A 27,342-nucleotide genomic window follows, 5' to 3' on the forward strand; every position below is an offset into this window, starting at 1 on the left:
CAGATAACCAAAATGATATCAGAACTGTGTAATATGTTAAATATGAGAATAGACCAGTGGCAGCTGGTGAAAATTTTAAGTGGGGGTGCTGCATATACAAAATTAAAAAAATAAAAATAAAAAAAAATTCTTTTTTTCCTAATCAGTAACCAATTTATTAATAAATAAATTTACATATTAAAATTGCTTTATTAAAAATATTTCACCCTCACCACGAACACGCACCAATAATAAATGTTTCGTATCTCAGAAATAACACGCCAAGGATATGATACACTGCTCAAACGAGCAGTGTCGGAATGACTTGTAACGTGCAATCTCAAGGGCAAATGAATATTGGTGAGACTGGCTACGATTGGTCGAACGTGATAATATTGACACTGCGTTAGATAGCAGTGTATTTGTTTCGTAATCTAAAGCGTTAATCGAACAATTCCAATTATTAACTATTCAATCACTATCGAAACATAAGCTGCAACCTTAAAAATGTTGTATTGTATTTATATAATGTTGTAAGCATTGTTATTATTTATAAACACAAACAAATTTTAAATTTTTCATTTTTTCCTTGGGGGTGCTGCAGTGTCACAGTGCTTATGTACAGGCCACCAATGAAATAGACTGAGGGCATGTGGACTGCAGAGTATGTTGCATAGATGAAGAGACGATATGACTGAGGCATAAAACTATTTAGAGGCAGTCAGCCTGAGGGATGACTCTGGGGAGATCTTTTCCATGATAAGACAAGAAGCTATCTCTGAAAGTTCTGACTGGAAGTGGTGAGCAAGCAAATGAGAAATAGTTGGTGTAGAGGGTAGTTGTATCATGGAATTGATTCCCTGATAGGGTAGTGAGAGTTTGAAAAAGGCTTGTCACAGTGTACCTTGTGACTCCTGTAGGCCTTGAATAATAATAATTCAAGATGATGGCTTCATTGGACAAAGGAGATGAATACACAGTACTATACTTAGATTTTACAAAGACTTAGATTACTGCATGATAAGTTAATAGTCAAACTAGAGTGAATCGAGTTGGATATTAGATTAGTAAAATTGGATTGGAGATCAAATAGTGCACGTGGGAGCAATAACCCAGAAGAGGAAAGTTTTACAGCCAGTGCTGTTTAACCTGTATGTTAATGATATTGATGACGATTTGTATGTGGATATTCAGTTGTTTGCAGATGATGCAAAGCTGGGACGAACTATGAGGAGTAGAGCAGATGTTCTGGCCTTACAAGAAGACTTGACTAGATTGAGTGAATGGGTAGAGGAGTAGGGATGACAGTACAGTTCAATGTTGCAAAAAGTAAGGTTTCAAAATTTGGAAACAAAGATGAGATGTAGAATTTATGCTTGGTGGGAATATATTGTTGGAGGTGGAGGAAATAAGAGATCTAGGGGTGATGGTAGATAAGGATCTAAAATTTAGAGGACATATTGCCAAAATTATGAGCACAACACACACACATTATGATGTCCCACGCAATGAAAATCCTAGAAAGGATTCTTGATGGAAGATTGAGGAAGGAGGTGGAGATTGCAAAGGAACAATTTGGCTTCATGCCTGGTAGATCAACAACAGATGCAATCTTTGGGTTATGGCAGATAATGGAAAAGTTTCGAGAGAAACAACAGGAGCTACATCTGGCATTTATTGATCTGGAGAAAGCATACGATAGAGTGCCAAGGCAAGAAGTCTGGAGGTGTCTGAGGGAGAAGAAGGTTCCAGAAAAATATGTCAGGTTGGTGCGGGAGATGTACAGAAATGTGAAGACAAGTGTTCGGACCTGTCTGGGACAGACAGAAAGTTTTCAAGTAACAGTTGGCTTGCATCAAGGGTCAGCATTAAGTCCGTTTCTGTTTAACATTGTGACGGAAGAGGTGAGAGAAGATGCACCTTGGACAATATTGTATGCAGATGACATCTTGCTGTGTGCAGATTCAAGAGAAGAAGCGGGAACTAAACTGGAAAGATGGAGAAAAGTACTGGAAGAGAGAGGTATGAGACTGAACAGAAGTACGACAGAGTATATGTGTTGCACAGTGGGCAGTGGCCAGGAGACAGACCTGGAGATGGAAGCAAATGTCATCAAGAAGGTGAGAGACTTTAGATACTTAGGTTCAACAGTGGAAGAAGGTGGAGGAGCTGAGAAGGAAGTGGGATGCAGGATACAAGCGGTTTGGAGGGAGATGGCTGGAGTGTTATGCAATAAGAGGGTGCCGATCAATCTGAAAAGCAAAATCTATAGGACAGTAGTGAGGCCAGCTATGACGTATGCTATAGAAACTGTGGCCCTGAGGAAAAATAACATTAGCAGGATGGAAGTAGCAGAGATGAGAATGCTTAAGTGGATGTGCGGTGTGACCAGAACGGATAGTCTGAGAAATGACTATGTGAGGGGAACAGTGAAAGTCACGAACTTAGGAACGAAGATACAGGAGGCAAGGTTGAGATGGTTTGGTCATGTGATGAGGAGGGAGGACGAATATGTGGGAAGAAGGGTCATGCAGATGGATGTGCAAGGAAGGAGGAAGTGTGGGTGGCCGAAGAAGAGATGGAGGGAGCTGGTAGAAGTGGACTTGAGGATGAAGAACTTGGATGTGGTGATAGCCCAATGTAGGAGGATGTGGAGGAGACTCATCATCAACAGTGATCCCACTTAAGTGGGAGAAGCTGAAGAAGAAGATGAGCACAACACAATGAATTCTGGGAATGATGCAGAGAACACTGACTTGTAGAAAGTAAGAAGATTCTTGTTTCATTGTATAAGGCTTGAATTAGGTCACATATGGACTACTGTGCACAGATTTGGTCACCTGGTTTTCAAAAGGATGAAGAGATGTTGGAAAGGGGTCCAGAGGCAATTGATTAAGGTAGTTTCTGATCTCTGGAATGCTGAATATGAGGAAAGGTCGAGGATATGCAATTTACAGAGTCTAGTGGATAGGAGGAACAGGAGTGATATCATAGAGATGTACAAGCTGGTAAGGGATTATAGGATCACTGTTGAAGAAGTGTTTCATAAAATGGTGGGAGATGAGGGGAGAACAAGGTCATTCCTGGAATCTGTATAAGGAGGGTGTGAAGAAGGGAGTGAGAAGCAAGTTTTTTGCATGCAGAGTTGTGAATAATTGGAATGCCTTGCCTGAGAGTGTAGTGTCTGCAGAGAATTTGAATGTGTTCATGGCTTGGCGTGATGAGCTGTGTGTATGACAAAAGGATCTCCTAGGTCAGTCTTTGATTCCATGGAGTCTTAGGATAATAATAATAATAATAATAATAATAATAATAATAATAACAAAACTCATTGTGAGAGTCCATGCGAGCTTTCGCTGCCTGTCATTTCTTCCTGCAGTCCTTTCAGGAGATGAGTAATTGGAAGTGCATAAATGCTTTAAGTGTTATTTATATCTTGATAAAAAAAGACTGTATTATTCTGAAGTACATTAACCGTGGCACAATACAGGATTAGTACAAATAAATGGATAGTATGCAGTATTTATTTTCATAAACAGAAAATGTCTTATTAAGTAGAATAGAACTGTAAAAGTGAGTTTTATTTACTAATAAAATGTAAATATTTATAAATAAATTACCTAGTCTTTACCATTGTGCTTTCACATTTGGAATTCAATTTGGAACTATTTTTCTATGTTTTTTTTTTTTTTTTTCCAAAAATATATCAAGTTTTGTGGAGAAGCAGTATCCAAGAAGAAGAAAGTCACTAGTGATATGTCCCCGGCTTGTTTCTGGGCCATTCTCTTTTAATTTGTATGATAGTAATATTGTGAGATATTTAAAAAGGGTACAAAATTTATTGCTGATATGGCAAAGTTGGGAAGAACTCAGAGGAGTAGAGGAGTTGAGGCTATATATTTATATTTCAATAGACTCTGAGTTTGCAAGGGAGTAAGTTGTCAGTTAAATATTGCAAAATGTGAGGTTTTAAAATTTGGAAAGTAAGGATTGCATGAGGTTAGCAGGGATATCATGCAGGAGGTAATGTAATAAATGTGATCTGGGGATGAGTGATGATAAATGACTGGAAATTTAGGAGTTATATTGTTTAAATTATGAGGATATTGCAAACTGTGTTCTTGAGGACATTATTATTATTATTGTTACGGGTATCTCCATGGAGTCAGTAGACTCATTGTGGGAGACCCAAACTAGCAAAACAATATCTGTCATATCTCTTCTTGAATTCATTTACAGACGAAGAGCTCACAACTAAGTCAGGGAATGAATTCCACTCATTCACCACCCTCCAGGCAAAAAACCTTGTTCTGACACCCTTGTTAACCATGCTCTTCTTTAATTTCCAAGAGTGACCTCTTGTTCTTCCATCACTATCACACAGCTGAAACATTTCCCCTGCATCAATCCTATAAAAACCTTTCAGTAATTTAAATGTTTCTATCATATCCCCCTCTTCTCTGCCTATCAACCAACCTCTGCAATCCACAAGCTCTCAGTCTATCAATGTAGGGAGCATTTTTTTTTGAAAGTGAGAGAAGCTGAAGATCACTCACCAACTTGGTCACTCTTTCCTGAACCCTCTCCACAGCCTCCTCATCTCCAAGGAATCCAGGTGACCAGACCTGAGCACAGTAATCCAAATGTGGAAGTATCAACACTTTATAAATGGGAATAATAACCTCTTTATCTCTGGATGTCAGTGTGTTCCTCAACAACTAAGTAATCCTATATGCAATCTTGGACACCTTAGCAATATGTCCTCTGAACTTCACCTCCCTATCTACCAACACTCCTAAGTCCCTAGCCTTATCAATCTCTTTGAGTACTGTTCCATCAATGTAGTACACGGCTGGTAATCTTTTAATCCCAAAATGCATGACTTTACACTTTTCCACATTGAACTGACATCCATTATCTTTTGGCCATTCTACCAGCTTATTTAAATCATCCTGCAAACTTTCAACATCAGCTTGATTTTTTATTGCGCTACCCAACTTTGCATCATCAGCAAACAACTGAATATCTCCCTGTAAGCAATTTCCTATATCATTTATATACAAATTAAACAACAATGGCCCAAGCACAGAGCCCTGAGGCACACCACTGGTCACCTTCCTCATCCTGGACTCGGCTCCTCCATACACCACCTTATGTTATCTCTCCCTGAGCCATTCTCCTATCCATATCACCAATTTAGTATCCATTTCCATCTGCTCCAATTTGTGTAACATTGTTCCATGGGGTATCCTGTGAAAAAGCCTTAGCAAAATCCAGAAGTACCACCATGTAGCCAGTTCCTTTGTCCAACTCAGATGTCATTCTATTACGAAAAGTTAATTGATTGCTAAGGCAGGATCTACCTTTAACAAAACCATGTTGACCTCTATAGAGTATCATATCCTGATCCACCCAATCTTGAATTTTGTCTTTAACCAACTTTTCCAATACTTCTACCACTACTCCTAGATGGTGATTGGTCTGTAATTAACTACTGCATTTTTAGAGCCACCCTTATGCAAGGGAACTACTTTGTCTAACTTCTACTCCCTAGGGACCATACCAGAGTTCAAACTTAAATTAAATATCCAAGTAAGAGGGGTTGACAATTCATTTGCACACTCACGCAACACCCGAGCTGATATTCCATCTAATTTAAATGCAAATAAATTTTGCAATATATTAAATACCTCTGATTCTTTAGCTTCAATTCTCACATTAGTTATTGCTACAGGTGCAGAGATATCCTCACTTGGGTGATAGACTTTTGAAAAATGATCACTCAGTAACTCGACTATTACATCTGATTTTGTCACCTCAATACCATCAGCACCCACTAAAGTTATCCTTCCGAAGTCATTCTTCCTTTTACTTGCTACATAACGGAAGAACTCTTTGGGATTACCTTTGATCTCTTTGGCTAAGGTCTTCTCATAATCTGATTTAGCTTTTCTTACTATGCTGGTAACCTTCCTAGCTTGAGCCTTGTACTGCTCATGGATGTACTGATCGCCTTTCTCCTTGTAAATTCTCCATAGCATTTTCTTTTTTTGCAGATCAAGCTTAATACTGCTGCTCATCCATCTAACGCCTACCTTGTTTGACTTCCTGACCATGGGGACACAATCTGATATTGCTTTCCTCAGATACCTGTTGATTTTATCCCATGCACTGCTAACATCTTTCCCCTTCTTAACAGCACAGATTTTGCAACCTCCCAAGTCAATACCACATGATCGCTTTCACCAATTGGAGGTAATGAGGACACCTTACTTATGCATATAACCTCTGAACCAATAACCAGGTCCAACACTCTCACACCACGTGTCCCTTCAGTTATGTGCTGTTTCAAGTAATTATTTCGTAGAAGATGTATGAACTCCATTTCCTTTTTGCTACGTGATATTTCCTCCTTCCAATTGATATCACCGTAATTAAAATCCCCCATAATAATCACTAAACCTGCACTCATTGCACTATTTTGCTGATGCATGAATTCAATATCTTCCCCTGTACTCCCTGGCCTATAGCAGCATCCAACTGTATATTTGGTTGCATTAGTCACTATTTCGCATCAGACCACCTCAAATGAACTCTCATTCACATGTCTATCTTCTTGATATACTACTTTCTTCGGCTCCAACTCATCAGCTATCATTAACAGTACTTCCCCCCCCCCCCATTGTATCTTCTCTATCCTCCCTGAAAATACTGTGCCCATCGCATTCAATTCCAGTAACCACATCTTCTGCTGACAGCCAAGTTTCACTAATGCCTACAACGTTTTGTGAGATTGCACTGACTAATACTAAAAATTCTTCCCTCTTATTTCGAATGCTTCTTGCATTATACAAATATTGCAGATTCTCTTTAGTTTTTGTACCAGCTTTAGAACTGATATACATGTCACTAATTTCAGTAGACTGCCAATTTTTATCCACTCTATTCTGCAATTTATTCTGCAAATAAGGATCAATAAATATACATTCGCTACATAAGTTTCTCCCTCTTACACTCAATCTTTTCAATTTTAGTTTCCCTGCCCAATTACTTCAACTTGTTCAGAAAACAGTAACTTCTTCAATCGCTTATGTCCTTCCATGTTGAGATGCAGTCCATCTCTAGCATACAACTGTCTTTTTCCTTCAAACACACTCCAAACATCAACAAATTCCAGACCTCGTTTTTTGCCCATTTTGCAATCATATCATTCATTATCATCGCTCTTCTACTTAACCTGTAATTGTCAAAATGAGGCAGCAGCACACACACTATCCTCCCATCAACACTTTTCCTCTTCACAATAACTAACAATGTTCTTAAATCTTTTCCTACCCAATTTATACCACCACTCAGGTCATTTGTACCCACCATAACTATCATCTGCTTCATGCCCTCTCTTTATTGCTAAAGCCACTCTTTGTATTGTCCCACCAGCCAAGCACTCCTTGTGCATACCACTCTCTTACCATACCCTTAATCATAGAATCGCCATATATCTTGCCACTCTTAACTTCATTCAAGTCCACACAAGCATCACTCGTGGATTCATTTTCTATGCTATTCAGCATGACTCTCCCAGTTTCATTACTCAACGCTCTATTACTTACCCCCCCCACACACACACACTCTCACGACATCTCGTTTCTTCTAGGCCACTTGTGGTTTTGTTTTGTTGACTCCCAATCACTCCCATACTATTTATTACTGCATCATTCACCAAAGACTCACCCATACGTAATCCTGTTTTGGTTACTTCAGCTAAAGTAATCTCTATAGTCCTAATTTCTCTGTTTAACACATTAAACTCAGTTTTAACTTCCAGTATCTCCTTACTGAGCACTTCCAATTCCTCATGCAGAAGATGAAGGTCATTTTTCATTTTCATGAACTCCCGCCGAAGTTCTTCCGCTACGGTCCCAATGTCAGCTTCCATTCCTAAATGCTCCAGCCTATCCCGACACTTCTCACATACGTCGACATTTTCATTCTTCTCATTTAGACAGACCGACCACAGATCCTTCACATTCTTCAGCGCATACATGTAACAGTTTCCGCAATGCATCCATTGTGAAAAATCTAACGCTGATTCAGCCTTTTGTGTAGAAGTCCTGCGCACCGCTGATGTACGTTTCTTGTTGAACACCATCTTTACACGTTGAAGTAGTGAAACAAATGGCAATGAAAACACAGTATATACAACACAGTTCCAAACAATAACACCACCGAAGGACACTTGTATCTAGCCGATGCACAACTGCTGCACAATTTGAGACAAAAAGCCATGCTATATTTAAATTTAAAAACACGTTTTCTAGACTAACTAAACACGATCGCCACATTCACCAAGGGCACTAGCGCTACCCCACATAAATGACATTGACAATTAGAAGTAAGGAACTGATGATTTTCTTGTATAAGAATAGCAAAAAACATGAAAAGGATCCCAAATATACCGTATTTTTCCGTGTAGAAGATGCCCCCATGTATAAGACAAACCCTGCTTTTTCGAACCCAAAATTAAGAAATCAATATTTTAAACATAAAACAGAACACATTGATATTTTTTTAAATAGTCAAAGTATATTTAGTAATTAGTTCATATTTTTAACACGCATACTAAGAAATTCTGCATCACTCTCAGTTCCGGACAACTTAAATTTTGAAGAATATGAGAATCGTTTTTTATTTTCAGACATTTTAATGAGCTAGTGCTGCTCAAAATATTGTTAATGCATTAACTTACCCTGCCAATAAGTTGCAGACATATGAATGCTTTCAGAGTTCTGATTGACGTCATCATTGACATCATTAATGGCTGATTTATTCAGAATCAGCCGTTAATGATGTCAATCGACAGAGTTAACAAAGGCTAGTGATTGGCAGAAGCCTGTTTGCAGAGACAAGGTTCCAGCAGTTTCGCCACGGCAACCGCAGATCTCTCAACAGGTTACCCACGTGTATAAGATGATCCCCAATTTTTGGCCTAAAAATTTTAGAAAAAAGTGTCATCTTATACATGGAAAAATATGGTATTTAAAAAAAATAATAAAATAAACAAAACCAGAATGATTGTGCAACCGCAACTTGTACAGTAGAAACTAAAAGTTGTTGAACAAAGAAGCTATTTAATGAAGGTCTAATACCATTCCTATTCTAATTAAACTGCAATCACTAAATTTGAGTACCTTTGCAACACTTGTCTGGCCAGTGGCTACAACTCTTGTAAAAAAATAAAATATTGCATTCCTCATACCTCCCATATGTGACATGCAAGATAAAAGCAAAACTAGTCTCATTTCTTATATCCAGGTTACATCTGAAATGATATCCAAATTTCTTTGCAGATATAATCTCTGTGCCACTTTCAAATTACATAGTTATCTGGCCTCATCCATGCTCCTAAGGGTCGACTTCATCCTTAGGGGAATGGTTGTGGGTAGCTAGCTGGAGTGTATAAAGTCCCTTGTGCCTGCAACAGCTTACTTTGGACAGACTGCTGGATCCATTAATAACTGTCTTGAAGAACTTAAAAAAAATCTATGCTCATCTGCACTGCAAGTCATGACTGGCAGACCATACTCTGAATATTCCTCAGTTAATTAATCACATGTGATGTCACTTGATACTGTATAGTCATCCCTGTATCTCATAGGGTTTTAGGAGTGAAGCCTTCTGCTGGGAGAAGTGGTAGAGTTAGTCATCCCTGTATCTCATAGGGTTTTAGGAGTGAAGCCTTCTGCTGGGAGAAGTGGTAGAGTAACAAATGCCCTATCCACACAGAGTTAGTAAGACAATCACAAACATCCATGATGATGATGGTGGGATTTGAACCCACAGCCTTTTGGCTGGAGAGCAGATATGATAATCACTCAGCCTAACTGTATCTATAACAACCCTATAAATTTCTTCAAAGCTTCCCATTGTATATGTTTAAAAGTGGGAAAAGTGGCTAGTGGGATGCTAGGTGGCAGAACCATGACCAATAATTAATTTTTGGGCTAATGGGTGTGAAAAAGTTGGCTGTAATTGACCTTTACCAACATGGTACAATGTTGGTGAAGGTCACTTACAGTACAATATTAGTACAATATTCATAAGTCTCCTTCTCAGGAGACCTATGAATATTGTACTATACATGCTATTAAGGCAGTGGCATTATTATTGATTGGTTAATTCTTTGTACTCATGCTAAGCCATCTGCCTCACATAAACATACATCTCCCTGAATTCATTCACCTGAAAAAACATTCATTGCTTCCATTAGCACCCTATTTCACAGCCTACTTCATGGCTTGGCAAAATTTGTATACATTATTGTCATCATCAGTAATGATTTATTGTTGTATACTTATCATATTATGCTATTTAGAATTACTTTCATATAAATATTTATATATTTTTTAATTATTATTATTATTTACTATGCTTTCAGTGGAAATATTTTAAGGTAAGTACTCAGTAATTAAAACATTACTTTTTAATAAAATATGTTCTTATACAAGTTATTATAAGTTATTCTCATTATATTATGAGAGGAAATTGTTTGAGCAGGCCAACGGAAATCTTAAAGAGTTCTTTTGCTGTAGCAATTAAGAGGCAGAATGATTATGGAATGATAAATGAACGTGATGGTAGAAAAGTCACAGAAGCAGAAGAATCTTAGTCATGTTTTAACCTTCAATGAGAATCAGTGCCATTAGCTAAAAAATTGTTGTATATATGGTGGTGGTAACATCAATAATAAGGTCAGTATCATCTTATGAAATGAATTCCAAAGAAAGTTTACTCCATTACCTAGTAAATCATTTTACAGCTTTCAGCACAAACAAACCATATGTATAATGTGCATATAGCAAAATTTAATGTTTGAAATGTCCCCCCTTTTGCCTTCATGCACACCCGAAGTCTATGAGGCCACATATCAATTGGCAGCACAAATAACACCCAGCAGAAACACTGCCATTGCTTGCTCCAAATCTAACTTCAGGCTTACAATGCAGAGGTGTCATTTCTTGCAGGCTACTCTCTCAAGCACTGACCACAATTTTTAGTGCAATGAATTCAGATTGGGACTACCAAATGGCTTAGCAGATTCTGATATGTTGTCAGGCACATTTGTCTCCAACCTCTGTTGTGTGGTCTTTGCCTTGTGTGCAGGGGCTGAGTCCTGTTGGAAGATATACTGCCTACCATGAAACAAGGTGTTCTTGAGAGGCAGTACCACAGGTTCCAGCATGGCATCTTCATACACTTTGTGGAAGTTTTGACTTCTTTCTTGCAGAAATGCAACTTAAATATCCCCCTAATACATCATCCCCCACTCCTCCCAACAACCCATTGTTGATGACTTCTCTGAATCCTGGATGCTGTGTCTCATGCTGTGTGACCATCTGGGACATATACCCAATCATTTTGGTGGCTAAATGACTTTTCAGTTGAATGAAAATCTTCTCATCTGTGAAGAGAATCTCTCTGTGTCTGTTGTTTGCATACTCCTGGAGAAATGCCTTTTATTTTAATCATTTTCTGTATAAGTTGCAGTGTTAGGAAGTGTCCAGTAGAATGACGATAGACTCTCACCCCCCCCCCCAAGGTTATCATTTAGTACACGTGACATCATTCTCTGCAAAACATTCATCTCTTGAGACATCACATTCTGCATTCTCATGGGATTACAGTGGAGGCATGGCTTCCCAGTCATCACAAGCTATTGCATCCTAATGCATGGTCAACCTATACTTTGGTGGTCACATATGCCTTCAGTATTGTTATAACAGTTAATAGTCTGATACAAAAACATCCTACTGTTCTTGAGTGCTTTTATCGTATTCAAAATAACAGCTGGTTGCATTCCAACCTTGAGAAGTTCTATTACAGCTACGTGATTCTCATAATCATCCTGCATGCTAACCCGTACAGCTAGAAAACCCTCTCTTTCTATGGATAAACACATGAATGTTGGCTGTGCACAGCACCACTAACAGAACTGGGCTCATACAATTCTGTTGGTAGTGCAGTGTGCATAACTTCTAACAGTATTTATGGAAAGACTGTGTAACATCAGGATGCCATCCTGATGTTACATGATCTTGGCTTGGATTCTGGGCTTCCACTATGAAGAGGGGGGTAAATGCACAGGTTAATACATTCACTAATATTAGAACACATCACCTGCTGTTCCAAAAGCTTTTATAATTGCATACTGTTGGGACCAGTGGTGATATATCTACCATCTCTGGATGTATCTATCTATCTGTGTGTGTGTGTGTGTGTGTGTGTGTGTGTGTGTGTGTGTGTGTGTGTGTGTGTGTGTGTGTGTGATATAGTTTTGTAGACATATAATCATGGTGTCTAAAGAGTAGACAGTTATTGTTGCCTTTCCTAAATAGAATTGCATTCTAAAATTTTGACTATCGAAATATGTTAGAAAGTGTTCAGTATGACTAGAATGGAGAATACTTCGTCCACATAGTGTGGTTGGACTCCAATTCTTACAGTGTTTTGCTGCAGTGTGTGATGATGGATTCTCCATATAGGAGATACCATATCTCTTGCAGGTGATGTGACAATTTTGTCACATCACCAGATGAAGAGCTACATAAGAAACTGGACAAATGGAATAGTGACACAGAACTGTTTGTTAACTGTTAATAGCAAGGAGAGTGAGAGCTTGGTTTTAAATCATAAAGAAAATGTACACAAGTTAGCATTGTTGGACTCAATAGGCCGATCTTAAAGCATAGTGATAACTTCAGATATTTGGGAAATGTACTTTCTAGTGATGGAAGTGAAGATCAGTAAATTTTAAAGAGGATGGTGTTTTTAACAGTACAGGTAGTCTACTTTGGAACAGTGAACAGTGCTCCAATGAAATGCAAGCTTTTTATTAACAGAAGTTGCTTTTTTGCTCATTTTGTATTATGCAACAGAGATATAGAGACTGACAAAAGGCATAAAAAGAATAGAAGCAAAAATGAAGGTTTTTTAGACAATGCTGAAATGTAGACATTAGTAATTTTTGGGGACACAAAAGTGTCAAAGAAATGATTGTGAATGTTCAGCTCTCATTTATTATTATTATTATTATTATCCTAAGACCCCATGGAGTCAAAGACTCATCTAGGACGTCTCTTTGTCATACACTCAGCTCATCATACCGTGCCATAAACACTTTCAAATTCTCTGCAGATGCGATTCTCTCAGGCAAGGCATTCCCATCATTCACAACTCTGCGTGCAAAATCCTCCTTCTCACATCCCTGTTCACACTCTCCTTATACTCCTTCCAGGAATGACCTCTTGTTCTTCCCTGATTTCCCAACATTTTATGAAAAACCTCTTCAACATTATTATTATTATTACCCCAAGACCTCATAGAGTTAAAGACTTATCTGGGAGGTCCTTTTATCACACACACACAGCTCATCATACCGTGCCTTGAACACATTCAAACTCCTTGCAGACACCACATTCACAGGCAAGGCATTCCAATCATTCACAACTCTGCACGAAAAAAACCTGCCTCTCACTCCCCTACTCACACCCTCTTTATACAGTTTCCAGGATGACGTCTGGTTCTCCCACGATCTCCCACTATTTTCTGTAGAACCTCTCTAGCATTGATCCAATAACAACCCCTTAATAACTTGTAGGTCCCTATTATCTTCCCTCTTCCTCCTGTCCACCAGACTCTGCAAGTTGCATCTTCTCAGTCTTTCCTCATACTCGACATTCCAGAGGTAAGAAACTACCTTAGTCAATCGCCTTTGGACCCTTTCCATCTCTTCATCCTTCTGAAAACCAGGAGGATGAAGAGATGGAAAGGTGAAGTATGAAGAGATGGTCACAATAGTCCATGTTGTGACATGGACTATTGTGACCACATCTGGGCACAATAGTCCATGTGTGGCCTGATCAAAGCCTTATACAACGGAACAAGAATCTTCTTACTTCTACACTTCAATGTCCTCTGCATCATTCCCAGAAGCCTTTGTATTGTCTTCACAATTTTGGCTATGTGTCCCCTAAATTTCAGATCCTTATCCACTATCATCCCCAGATCTCTTATTTCTTCAACCTGCAACAATATATCTTCACCAAGCATAAATTCTGCATCCCATCTTTGTTTTCCAAATTTTATAACCTTACATTTTGCAACATTGAACTCACATCCCCACTCCAGTGCACAATCACATCACTCAATTTCTTCAAGTCTTCTTGTAAGGCCACAACATCCTCTCTACTCTTCATGGTTCATCCCAACTTTACATCATCTGCAAACAACTGAATATCTCCATCCAAATCTTCACCTATATCGTTAATATACAAGTTAAGCAGTAATGGCCCCAAAACAGATCCCTGAGGCACTCCACTAGTGACTTTCCTTTTCCTGGATATCGCTCCCCCATACACAACTTGTTGATAACTATCAGATAGCCAGTCTCCAATTCAATGCACTAATCTAATATCCAACCCCATCTGCTCTAGTTTGACTATAAATTTATCATGAGGTACTCTATCAAATGCCTTTGCAAAATCCAAGTATATTACTGTGTATCCTTCTCCTCTATCCAAGGAAGCAGTCACTTTATTGTAATAAGTAAGTGGATTACTTATTACAATAAAGAAATTATTATTATTATTATTATTTTATTATTATTATTATTATTATTATTACGGGTATCTCCATGGAGTCAGTAGACTCATCGCGGGAGACCCAAACTAGCAAAACAATATCTGTCATATCTCTTCTTGAATTCATTTACAGATGAAGAGCTCACAACAAAGTCAGGCAATGAATTCCACTCATTCACCACCCTCCAGGCAAAAAACCTTGTTCTGACACCTTTGTTAACCACACTCTTCTTTAATTTCCAGAGATGACCTCTTGTTCTTCCATCACTATCACACAGCTGAAACATTTCCCCTGCATCAATCCTATAAAAACCTTTTAGTAATTTGAATGTTTCTATCATATCCCCTCTTCTTCGCCTATCAACCAATCTCTGCAATCCACAAGCTCTCAATCTATCAATGTAGGGAGCATTTTTTATATCACTCACCAACTTGGTCACTCTTCTCTGAACCCTCTCCACAGCCTCCTCATCTCCAAGGAATCCAGGTGACCAGACCTGAGCACAGTAATCCAAATGTGGAAGTATCAATGCTTTATAAAGGGGAATAATAACCTCTTTATCTCTGGATGTCAGTGTGTTCCTCAACAACCAAGTAATCCTATGTGCAATCTTGGACACCTTAGCAATGTGTCCTCTGAACTTCATCTCCTTATCTACCAATACCCCTAAGTCCCTAGCCTCATCAATCTCTTGGAGTACCTTTCCATCGATGTAGTACACAGCTGGTAATCTTTTAATCCCAAAATGCAAGACTTTACACTTTTCCACATTGAACTGACATCCATTTTCTTTTGCCCATTTTACCAGCTTATTTAAATCCTCCTGCAAACTTTCAACATCAGCTTGATTTTTTATTGCACTACACAACTTTGCATCATCAGCAAACAACTGAATATCTCCCTTTAAGCCGTTTCCTATATCATTTATATACAAATTAAACAACATTGGCCCAAGCACAGAGCCCTGAGGGACACCACTGGTCACCTGCCTCATTCTGGACTCGGCTCCTCCATACACCACCTTATGGTATCTCTCCCTGAGCCATTCTCCTATCCATATCACCAATTTAATATCCATTCCCATCTGCTCCAATTTGAGTAACAGTGTTCTATGGGGTATCCTGTCAAAAGCCTTAGCAAAATCCAGAAGTACCACTGTGTAGCCAGTTCCTTTGTCCAACTCTGATGTTATTCTATTATGGATAGTTAATAGATTGCTAAGGCAGGATCTACCTTTAACAAAACCATGTTGGCCTCTATAGAGTATCATATCCTGATCCACCCATTCTTGAATTTTGTCTTTAACCAACTTTTCCAATACTTTTACCACTACTCCTGAGATGGTGATTGGTCTGTAATTCAATACTGCAGTTTTAGAGCCACCCTTATGCAAAGGAACCACTTTGCCTAACTTCCACTCCCTAGGGACCATACCAGAGTTCAAACTTAAATTAAACATAGAAATAGAAATAGAAATTCTACAGGAAAAACGTGACAATTTTAATCTACACAAAAAGATGAAAGAGACCTCAGGTATATATAAGAAAAAACAATTCTGTATCCTTCGAAACAAAAAGGGAGAAATTATATCCAAAAAGGATGACAAAATACAAGAATGGGTGAAATATATAGAAGAACTCTTTACTGATAACAGACAGAACCCAGAAAATACTTATGAACATATGGAAGGTCCATGCATTCTAAAATCAGAGGTAGAATGGCATTAAACTCAGCTAAAAATGGTAAAGCCCTAGGACTAGATAGAATACCAGCAGAAATAGTAAAGTTATTAGAAGGTGGCAACATTAACATATTAGTAAAGCTCTTTAATAAGATCTACGATACAGGCATAATCCCTCAAGACTGGTTACAGTCGACCTTCATCATGCTACCTAAAAAAGTAAATGCGAAAACTTGTAATGACTATAGAATGATCAGCCTAATGAGTCACGTTCTCAAAATGTTTCTGAAAATAATTCAAAAAAGAATATACAGAAAATGTGAAGACACCATCAGTGATACCCAATTCGGCTTTAGAAATGGCTTGGGAACAAGAGAGGCCCTTTTCTGTTCTCAGATCTTATTTCAAAAATGTATTGACCAAAACAAGGTAATATTCATTTGCTTCATCGACTTCGAGAAAGCATTTGACAAAGTCCAACATGCTGAAATGATTGTACTATTAAAAAGAATTGGATTAGATGGTAAAGACATCAAGATCATTGAAAACTTATATTGGAACCAAAAGGCATCTGTTCAAGTTGATGACATTATTACAGACTCCATTAACATCAAACGAGGAGTAAGGCAAGGATGTGTGCTGTCACCTCTTCTTTTTAACATCTACTCAGAAGCCATATTTCAAAAAGTCTTGGAAGGAAGAAAAGAAGGGATTAGTATAAATGGGAAATCATCAGTAACATCAGATATGCTGATGTTACAGCTCTTCTGACTGACAATATTCAGGATCTTCAAAATCTTTTGGAACTAATAAATGCAGAGAGTGAAAAAATGGGATTAAAAATAAATATCACCAAAACTAAATTCATGGTCATAAGTAAGAAACCAATTCTTAATTTAGCACTTTCTTTAAATAGGAAACAAATAGAAAGAGTGGCAAAGTTTAAATATCTCGGATGCTGGTTAAATGAAGATTGCAATCCAGAAATGGAAATAAAAGTTAGAATTGAAATGGCAAGAAAAAATTTTCTCTTGATGAAATCAACACTGTGTAACCGCAGTTTAAACTTAGAGCTTAGAGTACGCATGGTTAAATGCTATGTATGGTCTGTACTGCCTTGGGACCTCGAAACTTGGACCTCGAAGACAACATCAATAAAAAGACTTGAAGCCTTTGAGATGTGGTTATACAGACGAATGTTAAAAATCCCGTGGACAGCAAAAATGTCCAATCAGGAAGTACTGGAACAAATGGGGAAATCACGTGAACTTTTAGATACCATAAAATGAAGAAAAACTGCATATCTTGGTCACCTACTTCGTAATGAAAATATAAGATACTTCAACTAATTATGAAAGGGAAGATAAATGGAAGAAGAGGACAAGGAAGATGAAGAAAATCTTGGCTGGCAGATATCAGACAGTGGACTGGTATGAACTCTGAGAGACTGCTCAGAATAGCTGAGAATCGCTCAAAATTTGCCAAGGTGGTCACCGACCTCTGATAGGAGATGGCACTCAAAGAAGAAGAAGCAGTAGATTACTAAAACATGACTTCCTTTTGGCAAATCCATGCTGTCCATCAAAGATAATAGCATTGTTGTCAACCCAACTCTGGATCCTAGTTCTCACAAGCTTCTCCAACAACTTAACCACAACACCTGACACACAGATAGGCCTATAGTTTGAAGCTTGAGTTCTATCACCTCCTTTATGAAGTAACACAATCTTGCCCTCCTTCCACTCCTTGGGGACTTGACCGAGTGCAAGACTCGTATTAAAAAAATATGTCAATACAGGTGTCAACTCCCTGGCACATTCCTTCAGAACACGTGGCGATATGTTATCAAGTCCCACAGTGTTATTAACATCTAGTTTACCCAACTCCCCATACACCTCTTGTTCACTTATAGTCAGTCTCTCCTCCCCATCATCTACTGCTCTCAATCTCTCCATGAAGTCACATTCACAAGATTGAAAGACCTTTATGAATTGCTCATTAAGTATCTCCACCACACATTCTGCAACAGCTGTCTTTATACCATTTTCTCCTATCAATGTCATCCTTCCATAATCATTCTTTCTTTTGTTGGCTACATATCGAAAGAACTCCTTAGGATTCTTTCTGGCTTCATTAGCTAACTTAATATTTTTTTATGCTGTTCATACCTCTCTTTAGCTACCCTCACCAACCAAGTCACACTCCTTGCCTGGTCTTTGTAGACCTCATTAAATAGGTTATTTCCACTTCTCTTATGCTGCCTCCACAATGCCCTCTTTCTCTGCATCGCATGCTTAATCTCTTTATTCATCCATCTCACACCTGCCTTATTTGACCTTATCACCCTTGGAATACACTTAGACCTTGCATCTACTAGATAGTTTTTGAAAATTCCCCAAGCTGCATTGATCTCTTTTCCAGCTAACTCCTCATTCCATGCTACACCCACAAGCTGTTTCCTGAGCTCCTCATAATCACCTCCCTTGTAGTTCTACATATTCCCTTTTCTCACAGAGAAAAGGTTATATGTAGAGGTGACCTCATGGTCGCTCTCACCAATTGGTGGATGATTTGACACCTCATTTATATTTACATCATCTGATGAGATGACCAAATCCAAGACCCTCAATCCTTGCATGCCCTCTGTTACATACTGTCTGAAGTGGTTATCCCTCAAAAACTCAAGAAACTTAATTTCTTTACTTCCAGTTGCTATCTGATTAATCCAGTCTATATTGCCATAATTAAAATCGCCCATTATGATCACCGTTTTCTTATTTGCTTGACTAATTTGATTATATAGTTCATTATCACCACCATTCACATTACCTGGTCTATAACAACATCACATCAAGTATTTGATTCTATTCACTTCTATCTCACACCATTCTGCCTCAAAACCACTGGCACTATTTCCCTCTTGCATCTCTACTTTGTATTGACATAACTCTTTCTCTATAATCAACAGCACTCCCTCTCCCTTTTGACTCCTTCCATCCTCACGAAACACATCCTTCCATCTCTCTTCCTGTCAGGATGTCGTCCTCTTCCAACCATGTCTCACTTATTCCGTCAATCTTTGTGTGAACAGATGCAATTAATGCAATCATTTCATCTGATTGAAATCATTGCATTAATGAAAAAATCCCCACACTAATAAAACCGGTAGCGCACAACTTTTGCAGCTTTTTTACTCAAACAAATACTCATATATACTTAATTATTCCTAGAATACTTGCTCTTTGTCCTCTGTCAAACATTCGTACTGATTAAAACCATCAACTCCTTTGCTCTCTTTTTCCTCATATCCAGTACCTCAATCACTCTACTTATTTTACCACCTGTAAAACATACCTTGTGTATCCTATCATCCAGCACATCTTTAATAATCTAGTCGCCATATAACGCCACTCACTCATCTTTCGTTAACTCTTTTGTGCCATCATGATTAGTTTTAATAGCTTTTACCTGAATTTTCTTAATTTCATTCCATATCCATTTCATCTCTTTCTTCATTCAATCGAATTCAACTTCCAAATCTCTTGTCACATTCTCTCTGTCATTCATTCTTTCTAATTTTCTAACTCTCAACACTCTCTTCTCACTTTCACTCTTAATAATCCTTCTGTGCTTCCGTACTTTCGGTCCAACATGCATCCGACTTTCGCTATCATTCATTCTTTCAATTTTTTCCACTTTCGATTCCTGCATCAGGCATTTGCAGTTTCATTCATTCTCAAAATTTCATTTCCTTCTGCCACTCTCGCCTCATTTTCATCCTTATTAACATCCGTTGTGGTTTTTACAGTTTTCCATTATACTCGTTTTCTTTTATACTGATTTTTTTAACATATTTTCACCTCTCTTTCATACCATCCTTCTCTTTTGAACATGCACTCATATTCCCTGCAAAATTCTCACTACTAACACTTTCTGTCATCAATTTCATATTCACATTGATCAATTCCTTGTTCAGGTCACACTTCGCACACACCCTCCTTCCATCCATCCTAAACACCCACAAATCACTTATGTAATCGAAAGAATACATGTAACACACCTCACATTTAACAAAACGACTAAAATCTATGTTAAAGTCATGTAATGACAAAGCTGCCACCATGTTTCTTCTTTCGGTTACTATTCTAAGGTCTAATAATAACAAATTCGTAATTCTTCTGGTTCCCATCTGCCATACGGCCGCGGGAGGGTAGCTATATGCTACCATTCTAGGGAGAGATGATTATGAGCAAGGTGGTTTCCCGTTGCCTTCCTTGCCGTAAGTATTTATGACTGTAACCTGTGTGTTCACGGGGCCGGTTTGCCTGCTTGCGGGATGAAAAACCCCAGATAAACTGGCAGAAAAAACCCTGCTGCCCACGCCCAAGACCGGCTAACTTGGCTATGGCTGAGGAAGATCCTTAAGCTCCTCACGTCGTGGACGGGAATCGAACCTAGGACACTCCTTCCCCAGGCATATGGTTGCGAAGCGCAAAGCCACTAGGCTAACTGCGCGGACAATTTTAAATTACAATTCGTAATTAAGTTTAGACAAAAAAAAATCCTCACACTAATAAAACCGGTAGCGCCTTTTGCAGCTCTTTTACTCAAACAAATACTCATATATACTTAACTATTCCTAGAATACTTATCCCAATCCGGAGCTCTTCTTACACACGTCTGCCACTCTTGACTCACAAGTGCCCTCTCCATCATAATGGTGATGATTGTTGACTCAACGTATTCATTACTTCAAATCTGTCATATACCTCTCTTTCTCCTCCTTGTCAGATACATGTGGTAGTTACACATGTTGTGACTGATAGTGTGGTTAATAATATATACAATAATCTGGCAGGCTCTTATACTTATTAAGAAATATATCCAGATCATATTCCTTTAGATAACTTTAATAACCTTCCTCATAACTACAAGTTTATGAGGACGCCAAGAGAAAGAGTATAAAAAGCTGAGTGTTGCCTTCCAGGTGAGCCACTCTTTTTGCTTTTCAAAAGGAGATTCTTCAGCAAATTAAAAAAGAAGAAATGAACACAACTTTTCATCTACCAGGCAACAATAGGTTAGCAAGGAGAGCTCCACGATTAAGCTTTTTTTTTTTTTTCTATTCGATATACACGGTTTTTTTAAAAAAAAGAAGAAGAAATAATGATGATAATGGTAACATGTTGGATGATTCATGACACCTTAAGTTAAACGTAACAACAGATATCACTCTACCCACAAGAAAGGAGGTAGAACATATAATTAAGATCTTCCTAATAATAAATCCCCTGGGTGTGATAATATTCCGGCTGAGCTGCTGAAAGCTTTGACTGGCAATAATAACAACTATTTAGTGGAATCCATTCAGGACATCTATAAAACATTACAATTACCTGAAGTTTTTACAATATCTATCTGTATACCAATTCCAAAGAAACATAATGCACAAAATTGTGAGGATTACAGAACTGTGAGCCTAATATCCCATGCATCTAAAATTATTTTAACCTTCGTTAACAAACAAACTGAAAGAACCATAAGCAGTGAATTGAATGAACAACAGAAAGGCTTCAGAAGAGGAATGGGAACTATTAATGCTATCCTGGAACTAAAAATACCAATAGAAAGATCACTTGAAAGAAATAGGAACATTTACATATGCTTCATAGACTTTCAGAAGGCTTTTGACTGGGTAAAACATAATAAAATGTTCAATATATCAGATAAATTAGACATAGAAAATCATGTACTTAAGATTATAAAAATGATTTACACCAAACAGAATATGCAGCTGTTTAACTCTGAGACTTCCGAAGTGAAAATAAAAAGAGGAGTTAGACAAGGTTGTATTCTTTCACCAAATCTATTTAATATCTATAGTGAGACAGTGATGAAAAAGATTGGAAAACAAAAACAGGAATTAGTATCAATGGTATAAAATACAACAATCTTAGATATGCTGATGATACCATTTTAATAGCAGAAAACAGAAACAAATTAATCAAGTTACTGCAACTACTAATTGAAGAAGGTAAAGAATTTGGATTGGATATTAATGCAAAAAAAAACAAATTTATGAAAATCTCAAAAGAAAGCAGATCCGAGCCAGAAGTATCAGCCATAGCTAAAGTTGCATTCTGGAAAAATAAAGATCTGCTTAGAAGTTCTGTGAGTATCGAGACAAAGAAAATAATGATAAGAACATTAGTGTGGCCAATTTTCACATATGGAAGTGAGAGCTGGATATTCAAGAAGAGAGTAAGGCAACAGATAATGGCTTTTGAAATGTGGTGCTATAGGAGAGCTCTGAAAATCCCATGGACAGAATATGTGACAAATATAGATGTACTACAGAGAATGAGAACACAGAGATCTTTATTACAGGAAATGATCCAGAGAAAGATGAGATTGGTAGGACCTGTACTGAGAGGTTCAGCAGGACAGAGGATATTAACAGTTTTAGAAGGAAAAATTATGGGATCAAGAGGCAAAAAATGAAGGACATGGCTTAAAGGTGTAAGATCATGGACAGGATCACATGGCTATGCAGAAACAAAAAAGAAAGCCACCAACAGAGAGAACTGGAAGGATATGGTGCTGCTTCCTCTCACTGAGGAAGCTACATGAAGAAGAAGATACACAGTTTTTTAAAAAAAACGGTAAGATGAATAAAAATTAAGTGGATATTAAATCCAGCATTATTTCAAAGCTGAATGCAGAAATTATAAAAGTTTTGTATAAAATTTGACTAGAGAGCTTACGGGAATACATTCGCTGGCATTTACGAGTTGCCTTAGCCGGAACCTAATAGGTGATGACTGATTTCGCCTCCTATTGGTCCATTTTGATAATTTTTCACTGACCTAACAGCTATTTTGAACTTATTGGTTCATCCTCAGAGACCAGGCAGAAATATTAAGAGAGCAAAAATTCTCTTCAAGTACTAAGGAACTTGAAATGCCAAGAGATGTATTTTCAGTAAGCGAACTCTCGGTCAGTGCATGAAAGTATTTACTAAACTAAAGAGCCAAAAGGCTTGAGTTCAGCGATGCAAAATTTATGGTGGCCAGTAAACCACCTCTCCGACATTTCAAGTTCCTTAGTGGTGCAAGAGAATTTCTGCTCTCTCTCTCTTAAGGTTTCTGCCTGGTTTCTGAGGATGAACCAATAAGTTGAAAACAAATGTCAGGCCAGTGAAACCTTATCAAAATGGACTAATAGGAGGCGAATATATACATACCCTTGATAGCAGTCGTGTCACCTATTAGGTGACACGACTGCTATCAAGTAAACATCGGAGAATGTATTCCTGTAAGCTCTCTAGTCAAATTTCATACGAAACTCTTATAGTTTCTGTATTCAGCTTTGAAATAATGCTGGATTTAATATCCACTTAATTTTTATAAATTTTGCATTGCTGAACTGAAGCCTTTTGGCTCTTTATTTTAATAAATGGTAAGATGAATTTTTAGTAACTTCATATAAGTGATTTTATCATTTTACAAAATCTAAATAAAAAAAATAATAATAAATAATGCTAGTTATGAAACTCTAATCATAAAGACATTCACTAAGAATAAACATTTAAGTCATAATAACATATTTCAGACTTAGTGATGTAGCCTTATCTGTGGCAATTCCTTTATCTTCAACTCCTCCTTCTCCATACATTGCTGTAGGTGTAGAGGATTGTCATTGTCCCCCACAGTATTCAGGATCATCTTGTCAGGTAAAGTATTCTTTATTTGAATGCCTCTCTCTTTTCTAAGTTTTCAAATTAAATTGCTTTATTTAAGCATATCATACTTTGTCTGTTTGATAATCTTTGAAAAGAAAAATACAAGTGTACTATTTCTGAAAACACAGTCTGTCTTTTGCTATAATGTGTTTAACATTTATGCACTGCCTGAACATTGCACTGAGTGGTCCTATTGTAATATCAACAACTCATTTCACATGTCCTGTCCAGGAAAAATAGATAATGGGTTCATATCCAACAAAAATATTTAACTTCATCACAAATGTAAATTTCTATAGATTTTTAAGTGTGTTGACATTTGTTTGTATCTTAAAGTATGTTGCTTATTTATCCTCTGCAATTTATATGAACAGAGCAATACATTATCATCCATCAATCCTTCTTATTTAATATGCAAGCTCATCTAAGTAACAGAGATCATTGTTTAACATATTCTCTTTTTTTCTTTTATTGTTGGTAGACCAGAGATAATATCTCATAAAATGAGGTATGACTAATGATTAGTTAGTAATCAGCTACAAGTAAAATAAAAATAGGTGTGTGTGTGTGTGTGTGTGATATTTGATAATGCCTTTTATTCTCCAAAGGGGGCAGACAGGACTAATATAGCCATTTTTTGAAGATAAATATCGAAGTTAAACATCCGTCATCATGAGGGCTGCTGGAGGATAAGTAAATTTTGTATTTAAATGTGTGCTGATATTGTCTAAATTGTAGATTAAGTATTACTGTGAGATATTTGAGTGTGGAACACAGCAACTGGATAAATTTCTTAGGTGATATTATCATAAATTCATTGTTTTTGTTAGCACACTGATACAACATGATGGAGAAAGGCAAATCATTGAATAGATTTATATGGAAACAAAGTATATGGTGTGGATTTCTCAAAAATGATATGCAGCCATGAATGTCATATGTATGTATGTATATGTATATTTTTTGGTGGATCATGATATAATCTTGCATAAAATATGAGGAGAGAATATGGCACCATAACTGACATGGTAGTTGAAGATTGTGGAAGTGACAGCAAGGAAAAAAGTTTGATTGATGATAAAGAGTGGCAATAATGACATTCAAAAACAGAGTGAAATTAACGGTAAGGTGATGAGTTGAGGCTTGACAGAGAACCTGTGTGACTGGCAATAAAATAGAGTGAATGATAGTAAAAAATGGATGCAAGATTTGAAAGCTGAGTTGATGATGAGAAAAGAGATGAATCAGATATGGAGTGAAATGAAGAGAATTTGAGATTTGTATGGAAAGTGAAGAAGACTAAAACGCATGATGTCAGTATAAAAAAGGTAACGAAAGATGCACAAGTGACGTGTATTTTTTGCTCATTGACTCTCACTATTTTATTACTAGTCATGAATGATATATTCAGACAAAAGTGTGAAGAGAAAGGATTGCAGTTTGTTAATGTGTGGAATGAGTATGGAGAGTTGATTATTAGAAATGTGATAAATTAGAAGATGCACAAGGTGGTTTTCTAAGAAGAAAATAAATAGAGTGATTGAGATGTTACATATGAGGGCAAATCAAGCAAAGAAGTTTGTAGTGGTAGTAGGAACAAATGACTTGACTGGGAACAAAGAGAATTTAAATTTGGTTATCTGGAGGTTGTGGTGAAGGATTATTATTATTACGTGACACCTTCAGGGAGTCCATAGACTCATTGAGGGAGGACACTTGCTCTACATCTCCCTGTCTCCACCACTCAATTCACCAACTACAATGAACTGTAACTACACCAACGGCATCTACCACCCACCACCACCACCACCACCACCACCTAGTATTTTCACAGACAATCACAAACATCCATGCCCATGGCGGGATTTGAACCCACAGCCTTTTGGCTGGAGAGCGGATACACTAACCACTCGGCCAACCAGGCCGGCCACAGGATAAAAGATAATGTGTGATAAGAAAGGTAGTCAGTGCATTGCTCAGGTATGACAGTGACGAAATGAAGTGGAGAGCAAGAACTATGCTGATCTAGAAGGTACATTTTGTCACACACACACACACACACACACACACACACACACACACACACACACACACACACACACACACACACACACACACACACACACACACACACACACACACAGCTAATCATGTTGCACCTTAAACAAATTCAAATTCTCTGCAGATACCACTCTCTTGGGCAATGCATTCCAATCATTTTGCAACTCTCCATGCAAAAAACATGCTTCTTATCCTTGCCCACACCTTCCTGATGCAGCTTTCGGGAATGAGTTCTTGTTTTTATCCCCAATCTTTCACCATTTTATGAAAAACCTATTCAATGTTAATCCTAGAACAAACCCTTACCAACTCATATGTCTCTATCATATCAACCCTCTTCCTCCTATCCACCAGACAAATTTCATTGTCTCAACCTTTCTTCATATTCAACATTCCAGAGATCAGAAACTATTTTGATCAGAAAGTCATTTGCCTCTGGACCTTCTCCAACATCTCTTCATCCTTTTCAAAACCAGATGATCAAACCTGCACACAGCAGTCCATAATCAGAGCTGCATACAATATACCCAGAATCTCCTTATACAAGTGAGTGTCCTCCCTATCATTCTTGATTAGGAGGACATTCACTCATTTTTCATTCATAATTCTTGCTCTTCACCTTACTCCTACTATGGGCAACATACTGACTACCGTTCCCATCACACTATTATATTTTATCCTTCTCAATAACCTCCTGATATCCAATCTTACATTCTCCTTGTTCTCAATCAAGTCATTTGTCCCTACTACTACTACCATCACCAACTCCTTTGCTTGCTTAGTTCTCATATCCAATGCCTCAATCATTTTGTTCATTTTATCTCCAGGAAAACAAGCCTTGTGCATCTTCTAGTTTACCGCACCTCTAATAATCGAATCACCATACAATGCCTCTCTTGGATTTTCCTTATCATTTCCATAATGACATTATTGTTTATGTCTTCTTAACTCTTCTATAGATATCTCCATTTCACTGTAATCTGCCTCACATCTTGCATCCTTTTTTTTTTGCTCATTGACTCTCACTATTTTATTACTAGTCATGAATGATATATTCAGACAAAAGTGTGAAGAGAAAGGATTGCAGTTTGTTAATGTGTGGAATGAGTTTGAAAAGAGAATTGAACTATATTTGAATGATTTGTGTGAGTCATTTGTTGGAAGGGACCATAATGGGTGCAAAGAATGAATCTGAGAAAGTAAGAAGTGATATTATGGTTAGTAAGGAAGGAGAGGTTGAAGT

General features: G+C 37.6%; 1 protein-coding gene across 1 annotated transcript in view; it reads left to right on the forward strand.

Annotated features, from left to right (window-relative positions):
- Positions 1-27,342, forward strand: part of LOC150095284 (laminin subunit alpha-1-like) — a 1,249,242-nt gene that overhangs the window by 541,926 nt on the left and 679,974 nt on the right. Inside the window, exon 31 of the mRNA XM_090410638.1 lies at positions 23,909-24,029. Coding sequence (XP_090266764.1) covers positions 23,909-24,029 — 121 coding nt within the window. The remainder of the gene's footprint in view (positions 1-23,908; positions 24,030-27,342) is intronic.

Source organism: Typopeltis vanoorti, chromosome 20 (assembly GCF_054136105.1).
Source record: "Typopeltis vanoorti isolate ZY-2024b chromosome 20, IOZ_Tvanoo_1.0, whole genome shotgun sequence".
NCBI classification, from domain to species: domain Eukaryota; kingdom Metazoa; phylum Arthropoda; class Arachnida; order Uropygi; family Thelyphonidae; genus Typopeltis; species Typopeltis vanoorti.